The sequence below is a fragment of the Paroedura picta genome, chromosome 16 (assembly GCF_049243985.1).
Source record: "Paroedura picta isolate Pp20150507F chromosome 16, Ppicta_v3.0, whole genome shotgun sequence".
NCBI lineage: Eukaryota > Metazoa > Chordata > Lepidosauria > Squamata > Gekkonidae > Paroedura > Paroedura picta.
The window spans coordinates 14951670-14964720 of NC_135384.1; the positions used below are offsets into that span (position 1 = coordinate 14951670).

Genomic DNA, 13051 nt, shown 5'->3' on the forward strand with positions numbered 1-13051 from the left:
CCCTGCCAAACCACTATGCCTAATCTACCTCCTATATTTTGGTTGTCCATACAAGGCACAGTGTCCCAGTAGGTGTCAGATACTCTCCGCCTGTTATAGTTTAGCAAATCTTAGATGCAAAATGAGATGGAAAGCTCAAAATGTTACATATTTTTATGCCGTCAGATTTGGCTTCATGGCTGAAATGTTTAGCCCTGAACCAGATAATCTTGACATCTGCTTCTGCAGGATATGACAATTCATATCATAGAATCATAGAGTTGGAAGGGGCCATACAGACCATCTTGTCCAACCCCCTGCTCAATTCAGGATCAGCCCAAATATTACATCTAGAAGATGTACAATTAATCCATGAATGCAGAAGAAGCTACAAAAACTTTCAGAAAAGCTTAGGTTAGTAAGCCTAGGTTAGTTTTTCCTTCCCTTGCTACTTCTCTGACCCAGAGGAAATGATATTTTGCAGAGCCTGCAAAACGGAGCTCTTCCGCCAGGAGTTTGGTTGAGGCTGGGGAAAGGGTGCCTGGAATGACAGACTAGTATAGACTATGGTATGGGAGATCTCACCACATAAGAACTTTGATAGGCAACGGGGGCTGGAGCAGCGGAGCTCTGGGGTTTCTTTTTGTTTTGTTCTGACATCGTGATGCTGTTGAATATTAGATTATTTTAATTGTGGTTGGAGATGTTTTATTGTTGATATATTGGATTGTGTTTTTATTGTTTTACTGTGAGCCGCCTCAGGCTTGCAGTTGCCGGGAGAGGCGGTATACAAATATAAAAATAAATAAATAAACAAATAAAGAAAATATCACTTTTGCCAAGTAGATAGACATGTCCATAATAAATTTCCCTCAGTCCAACCATGCTCTGTCCAACCCATGAAGTATGATCCCCTTCTTTGTGATGCTAGATATTATTAAAATGAATCAAAGCTGAATAAGACAATTTCTTTAAACCCTTGCTCAGTCTAAAAATGACATATCCTAGTTTACGTCTATGGAACTGTCCAACATTTGTCTTGAGTTTTGACCCATAACTACCAACAGTAATAGAAATATAATAAGCAAGAAGGGAAAGAAAGAGGACATGGTCAGTGGGGACTAGATTGAGCTGGGATTGGTGGTATAATTCTTTAAAAATATGAGAAAATAAGTGATGGGCATCAACTGGCTCATGAACTAAATTTCATGATGAATTTTGGTGGGATCATGGTAGGGCAACCAGCATCAACTTTCTCTGAACTTCCAAGTGATTCATGGAAGTTCATGATTCAATACAATTCCAGACAGTCTCCACTCAAAACATGTTTATCTAATTTCAGTTTGGTGTAGTGGTTAGGAATGTGAACTTCTAATCTGGCATGCCAGGTTTGATTCTGCGCTCTTCCACATGCAACCAGCTGGGTGACCTTGGGCTCACCACAGCTCTGATAAAACTGTTCTGATTGGGCAGTGATATCAGCGCTCTTTCAGCCTCACCCACCCCACAGGGTGTCTGTTGTGGGGAGAGGAATGGGAAGGCGACTATAAGTCGCTTTGAGCCTCCTTCGGTAGGGAAAGCGGCATATAAGAACCAACTCTTCTTCTTCTTCTTCTTCTTCTTCTTCTTCTTCTTCTTCTTCTTCTTCTTCTTCTTCTTCTTCTTCTTCTTCTTCTTCTTCTTCTTCTTCTTCTTCTTCTTCTTCAAAATAACAAGTTCCAAAAGCAACATCAAAACAAAGCCTGTATTTTTGCAAGTTCACCTATTTTCCTCAAAAGCACTTTCCTAGGGGCTTCTCCTTTGGTGGGTCATAATTAGGACCCCCAAGTTTAATATGTGTATAACTTGGAGGACATGAATAGGAGCATCAGGAGGAGATCCCCTACAAGTTTGGTGTCTATAGTTTGGATAAGGTTCTATATACTTAGGAACCTGCAAGTATCATTTCCCCAGAAACCACTTCCCTGGGACCACCTTCTTTGAGTGGCTGTAACTTGGACCCCATAAATTCAATCCACGCCAAACTTGAAGGACAGGTAAGGGAGAGTCAGCCAGAAAACTCTGGTGAGGTTGGTGATTTTAGCACCCCAAGGGGCCATTCTACCATATCACTAACCTCAGAATCTGAGCCAGTTCATTTAGCACCTAAAAGTTGGTGATGGTTCATGGTTCATGAACCAGGCATACCACAACCCATGGACCGAACCACATTTCCTTGGTTTGTGCCCGTCCATAGCAGAAATGAAGCGAGGGCAATTTGGTGCATTTAAGTTAATCCCTGCCTGTAAAATGTGGGGAAAAGAAAAGCTTCACAAATATTTTCACAATTTTTAATTAAATATTTTTTTCTGTTTAATAAAACGTATCTGTCAGAAAAGAATTTCACATTACAAATCTTTCTTGTAATTAAAAAAAAATTGGATTATTCAGTGGGACCTAAATGTAAATGTTACAGTTTTGTTAAAGGTAAAGGTAAAGGTGTCCCCTGTGCAAGCACCGAGTCATGTCTGACCCTTGGGGTGACGCCCTCCAGCGTTTTCATGGCAGACTCAATACGGGGTGGCTTGCCAGTGCCTTCCCCAGTTATTACCATAACAGTTTTGTTATAGAATGTCATATATCCATCACTAGAATGCATGCCTTTTCTTTACAGCCTCTCTTCCCTCAATCTTCATTCCTCCTGCTATTTTTGCTACTTTATATGAGCAACCTTCATGCCCGAGTGTTTGAAGTATAGTTTCACTTTGTAGTTGGATAAATTTACATAGCCCTGAGAACAGGGCTCTGGCAGTCAAACCTCTGGAAGGTGGGGGGGGGGACATGGGTATCTCTGTTCCTGGAAAATTCCATGAGGCGTCTTCAACAATGTATGCTCTGTGACAGCAACTTCCTGTAGATGCTCAAATAAGGTTTCCAATAAAACTACTTTTATTCTGTCTACAATAAGCTCTGAGTCTGCTTTTGTGTCCTCTGAGGTGTGTGTCCTCAGGGTCATGACACAAAAGTACAGAGTATTTTTTCAAAGGCAAAAATGGCACTTATGTTCTAACCCACATTCTCTCAGTGCCTCAAAGCCGCAACTCCCTGCTTTTTCTTCTCTTCATAATTATGCTGACTTTTTTTTCCCTTCCTCAATATGCTGACTTTTTTGTTTTACTTCTTCAAAGCTGCAGCCATAAAAGAGCCGCTAAATTCAGATTATTATATCATATTTTTATATAATATAATTTGTATTTAGAATGAAGCTTCCAGTGAAGTGGGGGGGGGGGTAGCATTTAAAGGGAGTGGATGATTGCCTAACAGCTGATAATGACATCTGCAGCACCAGCTCCCTTTAAATCCCTCCCCAGTTTGGGGAGCAGGTGGCATACCTGTCATTATCAGTGGTTCAGCATGCCATTCTCTCCTCCATCTCAGATACTGCCTGAGAAAGTGGGGGGAAGATCCATTAAAATGGCTGAATCATGGCCAAATCATGGGGCACAATTCAGCCACTCTGATTCAGACCTTTTGAATGCAGGGAATAAATGGTTCAGCTTTGATGGGCCAATAACATATCTGAACCAGCATTGCTGACTCTAAACTGCCACTGAGTCTAATGTGGAAACTGAATTTCAGTTAAAAGGCAAAGAGTAGAAACAAGGATGTAGGTGGGTGTTGAAATTCAATAAATGCCAATACTTTGTGAGAGACAATAGCATTGCCAGTAGCATAATGCCTCCCCCCCTACCAGCAAACCATGATTACAGTTCCAATATTTTTCACAAACACCTGCTTCCTGCTCATCATCTTCTTCAGAGCTTCCTTCACCTCATTGTTCCTTAGACTGTAAATTATTGGATTCAGGAGTGGGGTGACTACTGCATAAAAGACTGATGCCACTTTGTCCAACTCAGAAGCAGTAGGGGAGATGGGCCGTACATATATAAAAATGACTGTGGCATAGTAAATGACCACCACGGTGAGGTGTGATCCACAAGTCGAAAATGCCTTCTGCCTCCCACTGGTTGAAGGGATACGGAGAATGGTGGAGATTATGAATGTGTAGGATATCATGGTGAGCAAACAGGTGCTGAGGATGACCATGGAGGCCAACACTGTCACAAGCGTTGAGCTGAGAAAAACAGCACCACATGATCGCCTGAGCAAGGGCCCAGCATCACAGAAGAAATGGTGGATTTCCTTGGGCCCACAGAATGAAAGCTGAGAAATGAGGACAATAGGAATCAAGGGGGCAAGGAATCCAGCCACCCAGGCTGCTGTAACAATCCAGGTACTTATCTGCAGAGTCATATGGCTTGGATAATGCAGAGGGTGGCAGATAGCCAAGTAGCGGTCGTAGGCCATAGCAGCTAACAAGAAACATTCAGTGGAGCCCAAGGCAAAGAAAAGATAGAGCTGGGAGATGCAGCCTGCCACGGAGATAGTACTCCCACCAACTAGGAAACTTTCTAGCATCTTGGGCACAGTGGACGTTGTATACCAAATCTCCATGAAGGAGAAATTACCCAGGAAGTAATACATGGGGCGCTGCAGTTTATGATTTGTCTTAATGACTGAGATGATGATTACGTTGGCAGTTACTGTGAGAACGTAGGTGGCCAAGACTAACATGAAGGCCAGCATGCGGATCTGTGGAGAAGCAGAAAAGCCCATGATGATAAAACCCTTCACCACAGTCCTGTTGGCTAATTCCATATTAACATCTTCTCTGGCTGGTGAAATTATGGACAAGAAGGAAAAAATGGAAAGAAATGGAAAGGAAAACCAATTAATATTGTAAAGCAAGTGGTTGATTTACATGCTGTATGTCTTATATTTGTTATAAGACTACCTGACATTTGATGGTCAAGTGTTATTTTTGTCTGATAGTTCCAGATAATCATTGTAAATATTCCCATCTCCCTTCTGTGTTATCGTCATTATATCACACATAAAATATGTGCACCCATTGTCAGAGTGCTAAATTTGACTGAGTCCAAGTGGCAGACCCAAGGTTGTCCGTTCAGCTTCATGGCTGAATGGAAATTTGAATCCAGTTGACACAAGCCTTAGGTCAATACCCTAACACATGTACCATGCTGTTTAGTATTTGTCAGACATCCACTGGTATACAAAATTGGACATAATGATTGCCAATATTTACTAGAGTGACACTGGTCTTTTGCAAACATGAGTCTTGCAGCAACTTAAAGACAATAAAGGTACTGAACTGTGTGTGACAAACTTTTAAAAATGTTATCATACTTCATCAGAGGCAATTAATTCTACAAATTTCACGTGAATGACAGAAAGAAAAAGAATGAGAGAGAGAGAGAGGGAATGTGGAAAACATTTGAAAATGTGGAACTTAAAAAAATAGGAAAACACAACTTTACAAAACAGCAAAATAAGACGGGAAAGACAAGAAATATATCAGAAAGTTTAGAAACAGGGACTGGAGTCATGAAAGTAGACAACAAAGAACAAATGTATGCTTTATCTAAAAGTTAAATCATGCTTCATGCAGCAGTTGTGCCTGCATAGATATTAAATGTCACTCAAGGGTTCCCCATATAAAATAGTTAATGTGAACGGGAAGGATCCTCAAGACACTTGTGGATCCACCCCAAGGAACCAACTTATTTGATCATGACAAATCTAAAAGGATTTTCTCATACTTCAGCCTTTGTAGAACTCAAATCAGAAATAAAGCATCAGCTTGAAATAAAATATTTAAAATGGTTTCTAGATATAAATTAAATCTAGAACAGATTCCTGTCTGTCCTAAATAGTGCAGGGTATTAAGATTCTTTGTACCTTCATTCCACCTGTATTTCTTAATAGGGCGATGTGTTTTCACAGCCATTTTATAGGACAGTTTGGAGTAAAGGAAAAGTCCATTATGATAGCTTATGAAAACTATATCATGTGCACAACCCAAATAGTTGGCTTGCTTTGGGAAAAACGGCTTGAAACCATACAGTAAGCCCATGTAGAGCAACAAATTGACTCTATGCTTTTATGCCTTTTCATTATAACATTGGAGGAGAAGGCAAGCAGGCAGGCAGGCAGGCAGGAAGGAAGGAAGGAAGGAAGGAAGGAAGGAAGGAAGGAAGGAAGGAAGGAAGGAAGGAAGGAAGGAAGGAAAGAGAATAGGACTCAGGGGGAAGGAAGGAAGGAAGGAAGGAAGGAAGGAAAGAGAATAAGACTCAGGGGGAAGGAAGGAAGGAAGGAAGGAAGGAAGGAAGGAAGGAAGGAAGGAAGGAAGGAAGGAAGGAAGGAAGGAAGGAAGGAAGGAAGGAAGCTTGACTTTTTAAAATTTTACTTTGAATAATGTGTTATCACACACACAAACACATATACATATAGTTACCTCCAACAGAGAATTAACATCCAGGGGATACAAAAATGATGCTATCCAAACACATCACTAGAGTAGTATTAAGATTAACAAGAGTAAAATCTCTAAAGAAATGGTCCAATGTAGCTTGATGTCAAAGTTCTAATGTCCAAATACTTCATAAAATCAATACATTTTTGGTAAACAAGGCTAAAGTTGGTCTACCTGTCTGCCCCCTTAATCTCATATCTCTTTATGGCCTTCTTTTTTTAGGCCTAACAATTTCCCATCTGGATGCTGCTTTCTTACAATCGAAGCCATAGAAAATGTGGAGCATTGCATGCAGCTGCTATTTCAACCAAATCTTTCTGCTCACAAGAGACCTAATCTGTATTTCTGAGCAAAAACCTGTGGGATATGTTTAAAACAATCAATTATTTAAACACTCTTATGTGCATCTGTGGGAGTTTTTTACCCTCAAGTCATGTCTTCTTTATCTAGCTTAAGGAGATTAGACTCAAAAACTCCAAATAGCAGACAAGAACAATGCTGAAGTCATTCATTTCTTTTGGGACCTGTCCTCTTCCAGAGTCTATAGGGCCAGGAACTGATTTTCAGTATTCATTTTTTTTAAAGTTAATCTCTGTTGCTTTTATTTCTGAAATTCTAAGAAAAAGCATATGGACACTCTTCTATTCAATTGTTCACTAAGATCAGTCCAACATAATGTTGAAGACTTGATTTCCTGTTCTACAGATATGGAGATCTGTCTTTTATTTTGGTATTAGGGTTTAAACCCTCCAAGACAATGTCCCTTTTATTTAAGAAAATGGTGTGGAAGAAAAAAACCCTCCATGATGCAATTGTTGATGTGGGAACATCTGTAGCTGCAGACTAAGGGGGAAATGCAACAGAAGTCGATGAACGTGATGTCACATCCCCCCCCCCCAGCTGCTGTAACCAAGCAGCAGAGTGGAAGCCCATCATTTCACTTGTCAAGGTAACAGACAGACATGGCCACCATGATAGTAAAGGGCTGAAGCAGGCTATGCATGCCTGCCGCAGGGCCACCGTTGTAGCTGGTTTACCAGTTTTAGAAATGGCAGGAATTTCCTCCTGTTCCAATAAATGATTAACATCTCATCTCTTAAAGCTTTCTTTCTCAAAGCTTTTGAACACATAGAAATGCAACTGTTCCCATTTTTGAGGTGTGCACCGCAGCTTGGCCCTTATTTGCGCTGCTGCATTGCATTCCGCAGGGAGGAGGACAATTGGCAAGCTGCCAGTCCCACAACCCTGGCCAAGAGTGAAGAGGGAGGGTGCGAGACTATCATGGCCGCTCATTCCACCCAAGGCCAAAAATCCTCACCCACGGCCAAGCGCATGGACAGGAAGCCAGTGTGTCACTGGGTGGGAAGATCACCCCCAACCCCATAAGTGTGCAGCAGAGGGGGAGATTGGCCCCATGGACTACCCCAGACACCAGCCTGGCATGCTGCTCCTTGCTGGACTTCCTCCATGGCTCTTCATGGTGGCCTGAAAGCCACCATAGGTAGCAGAAAGGGGCAGGCCTCACTGGTCCCAGCCACCACAGAGACAAGCTCCTCCATGGCCTGCTGGGCAAAGAGGTTGGGACCCATGTGCATGGTACCTTTACAGGTGCCATGTGTTCCACCTGCATCCTTTCACACTGTGCACACTGCACTTTTGCAGTGCTGATCTCACATGGGCCACAGGGGTGGTCGCGTCCACCTCCAGCCCACCTTCCGCCGCACCAACCAGTGGCTCTGTTAATTCCTTGCCACACATTAGCTGCAATAAGGAGAACAAAAAACACCAACAAACTGATACAATGATAACAAAATGCCAGAGATTGGAGGAGACAAGCTTGAAATTCCCCACCTGTACCATTTTCCCAATGTGAAAAGGACCCACAGAGCCACACAAAATTGCTGCGGCCAAACATCTAGTATATTTGTGTGTTTGACCCACAAGGCAAATATAAATTATAGAGGGCCAATTCACATAATCAAAACAGTCCATGGAAAAGGCTGAGCTCCATTCTCCCTGTGTTCTGCCAATGATCCGAATTAAATAAACAAAAAATTTGATAAATACTTCGTATTTTAGAATTTATTATTATTATTGTGTTTGCACAACTGATTTGAAAAAAAAATGTGCATTTCAGACATAGAACTCCCAGGGTCACATGCAGTTAGGCTCTCACTGCTTTTCAAAGGCTTTACTTATCTAATACTTTCCACGTTCTATTGCCATGATACAAGTCTATGTGGTGAGATCACAAAATGGTCCTTTACATTAGGATATTAAGATTTTCAAATTTAATAACAAAATTGTAGGCTATTTACAGTGATTTCCAGAAACCTGAATATCGATGAAAGGGAGGGGAATATAATTTATGAAAGTAACATATCTATGGCTCAGTCCAAAATAACACCCGTTTAACTCTTTAAATACACGTAAGCTATATTGTACACAGAAAGGAATAGTATATCATGCAGAGGGCAAGTCAGCAACAGTTTTCAGAGAAATTTGGATATCCATAATACTGCTACACAAATTTTCTTTTTTAACATTTCACTACCAATTTGCAGTTGACCTATGATGAAACCAAAGAGTTTTCAAAGCAAGATATATTCAAGCATCATTTCCCATTGTGTGTTACTGCAAATTTTCACCAAATCCTGAAAACATAGCACCTTTTCTCCATTGCTGCTGAGATCCAATAAAACACTTACAGCAGGGGTAGTCAACCTGTGGTCCTCCAGATGTTCATGAACTACAATTCCCATGAGCCCCTGGCAGTGTTTTCTGGCAGGGGCTCGTGGGAATTGTAGTCCATGAACATCTGGAGGACCACAGGTTGACCACCCCTGACTTACAGAATTAGTTTACTTGTCGTGAAAAAGCCCCATTAAGTGTCTTTCTGAAGGCATCCTTGAACTCCTGATTCCTCATGCAATATATGACTGGGTTAAGAAGAGGTGTTAGAACTGTATAGACAACAGACACGAGCTTGTTGGCATTGACATTGGTGAGAGCCCTTGGTCGGACATAGATGAAAATGGTGGCAGCAAAGTAAATGGTGACTACCAAAAGATGTGAGGCACAGGTGGAAAATGCCTTTTGTTTCCCTTTGGCTGAAGGAATGCGTAAGACAGTTGAGATGATGCAGGTATAAGAAGTGATTGTCACAATGAGCGGGCCAACAATAATGAACAAGGCCAACAGGAAGTCAATAAGTTCAGCCAAGGACAGGTCAGTGCAAGCTAGGTTGAGTAATGGGGAGACATCACAGAAGAAATGGTTGACGATGTTGGGTCCACAGTAGCTCAATCGTGAGATGAAGAAAGTCTTCCCTGTTGCTACGAAAAACCCACTTAGCCATGAACTGGCTGCTAAACGGATACAGAAATCTGGACTCATTATGGTGGGATAACGCAATGGGCTACAGATGGCAACATAGCGGTCATAGGCCATAACTGTGAGGAGGGCACACTCTGTGCAGGCCAGGCCCAGAAAGAAGTAGAGCTGGGCCATGCAGCCTGTGAAGGAAATATCCATCTTCTGTGTAACGAAGCCTGAAAGCATCTTGGGGACAGTGATTGAGACATACCAGATCTCCAGGAAAGAAAGATTTCCCAGGAATATATACATAGGTTTATGAAGCTTGGTGTTTACCTTGATTAGTACAATGATGATCAAATTCTCCATTACTGTTAGGGTGTAGGCAACCAGGAAAACTGTGAATAGAGAGTGCTGCAGTTTTAGACTTCCTGGGAAACCCACCAACATGAATTTTGTCACATGTGTCCAGTTTGTTAGTTGCATCTTGGGTAAATTTCTGATGTTGCAGAACTGAAAAGAATATTCAAAATGAAGTTACTATGAATTCTATTCCTATTGAAAACCAAGCAACATTCAAAGTCAAATGCTATTAGAATTATGGCCGATTGTATTTTCATGAAGAAACCCATGAGATGTCATGTTCATAACATCTCATCTTTTTTTAAGGAGAAGAATCATGTGGGCCTACACTAAAAGGTGATTGAAGATCTCTTCAAGTATATGAGCTAGCACAAAATAAATAGGTTTCAGAATTGTCTTCAGATTTTGGGGCTCCAAATTGCTCAACATGTTTTTTTAGTGGAATGATTTAGGAATCCCAATTGTTCTGCTTTTGTACAGAAACTTTTGCAGTTCACTAAAGCTTCCATGTTTCACATATTTTCCCCATCCATCCATCCATCCATCCATCCATCCATCCATCCATCCATCCATCCATCCATCTCATTGTCTGACTTTCTACAATAGAATAATTGGTATTTCTGTGAAATTTAATAAATGCACATATACACATGGGTGATCTAATAAAATGATGCCAAAGCCATGTTCATGCTGTTGTATCAACAATTATTAATAATATACCATCTTTGCACGAGAGTCCATTGCAAAATTACCCTCCATCATCATATGCCTTCTTCACATCCTTTACAAGAATAATCTATGAATAGAGGGGGGGGGCTGCAAAAGTCATAGTGGGGTAGCCCATATACCTCCAATTGATTAGCTTGATGAAGCTTCAGCCACCACCAGCTATCACTAAACCTCACTGCCAGCATCCTTCTCTGCCATATGTGGGTTCACAGGGCTCCCAGTGTCCTCCTCTGCTGTTCCCAGGCTTAGAGTACCTGGACCCAGAATGATGGCTGTGATTGGACTCATCCCTTTCTGGCATCTCCCTTGGCTGCTGAACTGAAGCAGATTCCTAAGTGTGTTGTTTGTTCAGGTAGCAGAAACAGATAATACATTTAGGGGGGTATTTAGGGGGGTATTTAACCCCCCTATGTATTTTATTTTTTTATTTAAGATAAGATTTTCTGCAAATTGAAGGGAAGTTCAATATATTATATTATAAAATATTATGATTCAAAATTATTGATACTTCAACCTCTTTCCCCATGTCCCTTAGGTATTATTATTTTGGAAATAGCAAGAGGCAGTAGGTCCTCTTAGTCTGAAATGTTTCCAAACATATAATTCTCTCATATTGCATGTTCTTTTTGGATGTTCTGTGGAAAGTGAATTTGGCAAGGTGGCAGACTCTTTGACCATCTTGTCACCCTTGCCCACACCCATCTTTGTGAAGATCTTCTAGACAGAGTTACAGTCTGATCTGAAGTCCAAGAACTGAGACCGAGAGGAAAATATAACCACAACCAAATATAAAATAGCTACAGGTAAATGTGGAAGAATAAGAAAAGAGGGGGGAAAGAACAAGAGCCAAACAGTGAAAAGGATTACAGAGGAGGATATTATGCATCGAGAGAAAACAAGAACAGGAATAACTCAAGGAACAACTAGAAACCACATGGAAGATGTCCAAGATTGGAAAAAAAGCAATTGTTTAAGGTTAAAAAAAAACAAGTTACAAGAACTAAAGGAGAATGAATGATACCAACTCAATCTGGTGTCATGGTTAGTGGAAATCTCACTTCAGCCATGAAGTTCATTGGAAGATCTTGGACCAGTCATTATCTCTCAAATTAATTACCCTCCATGGTTTGCTGTAGGAATAAAACAGAGGAGAGAAATTTGATTTTTTAGAGAGGGGGGGGGGAGATGGATAGATGGATGGATGTAAGTGTAGAAATAGAATATTGGTGTGTTTGCTAACAATCATGAACATGAAATAAAATAACAATGATTATATAAAATGAAGCATATTCACATACTGCCCTCAAAAGGTAACAACTTATAATGCCACCCCACTGACTGAAACACAAACAAAACAACCCAGCATTCACTTCAAATTCAGTGAGATGGCATTACTATTGAATCAATCAAGACCTGACCTGAAAGCAAAAATAAACTTGAGGGTGGGAGTGGGAGAGCTTACTGACCTTTGTGAAACTGCTTAATAAGGTAGAAAATCTATGATGATTTAAGATACAGAGAAGAAGCACAATATGTTGAAAATGTGAAACAGAAGACAACATGCTGTTTTCAAAACAGGTTGATGGGAAAACGAGACAGCAGTTCCTAAAAAAAGCAGAGAAAGGTAGCTAACATTATTTGAGATAGTTAATTGTAAACACAGTCTTTTTTTTTTTAGTGGGAGTTTGTCAAAAATCCATATAACACACTGAAGTGGAATAAAATATTGAAAGCATTATTAAATGGGACTAGATGGGTATAGAAAATAGAATTTCAAACCATGAATGCATGTTTGTGGATCCAAAATACGAAACGTATCAGGTAGCAAAGCATCATGTGACAGCTCATTGAGAGTGTTGCTAGAGCACACAATTTATCCCTACAGAGTGTCAAATATATAGTCCATGTAGATGTCAGGGATATAAACGTGTTGATCATAATGAAAACACCATGCTCAAAGATTTTCAAAACCTCTCTTAACTGGGGGGTTACTTCTTTCACCGAGTTCCCTGCAGAATGTTCCAGCACACTTTCTTTAGCACGAGAGAATTTAAAAATTCTAATTCAGAGAGCCAGTTTGGTGTAGTGGTTAGGAGTGCGGACTTCTAATCTGGCATGCCGGGTTCGATTCTGCACTCCCCCACATGCAACCAGCTGGGTGACCTTGGGCTCGTCACGGCACTGATAAAACTGTTCTGACCGAGAAGCGATATCAGGGCTCTCTCAGCCTCACCCACCCCACAGGGTGTCTGTTGTGGGGAGAGGAATGGGAAGGCGACTGTAAGCCGCTTT

At 40.9% G+C, this 13051-nt stretch overlaps 2 protein-coding genes across 2 annotated transcripts; both read right to left on the bottom strand.

Annotated features, from left to right (window-relative positions):
• Positions 1-3705: 3705 nt before the first annotated feature.
• Positions 3706-4677, bottom strand: LOC143825446 (olfactory receptor 6F1-like). Its single transcript, XM_077313476.1, has one exon. It carries the CDS (start codon positions 4675-4677, stop codon positions 3706-3708), a length of 972 nt encoding a protein of 323 aa, XP_077169591.1.
• A 4531-nt stretch (positions 4678-9208) lies between these two features.
• On the bottom strand, positions 9209-10153 carry LOC143825448 (olfactory receptor 6B1-like). Its single transcript, XM_077313477.1, has one exon. It carries the CDS (start codon positions 10151-10153, stop codon positions 9209-9211), a length of 945 nt encoding a protein of 314 aa, XP_077169592.1.
• Positions 10154-13051: the final 2898 nt, after the last annotated feature.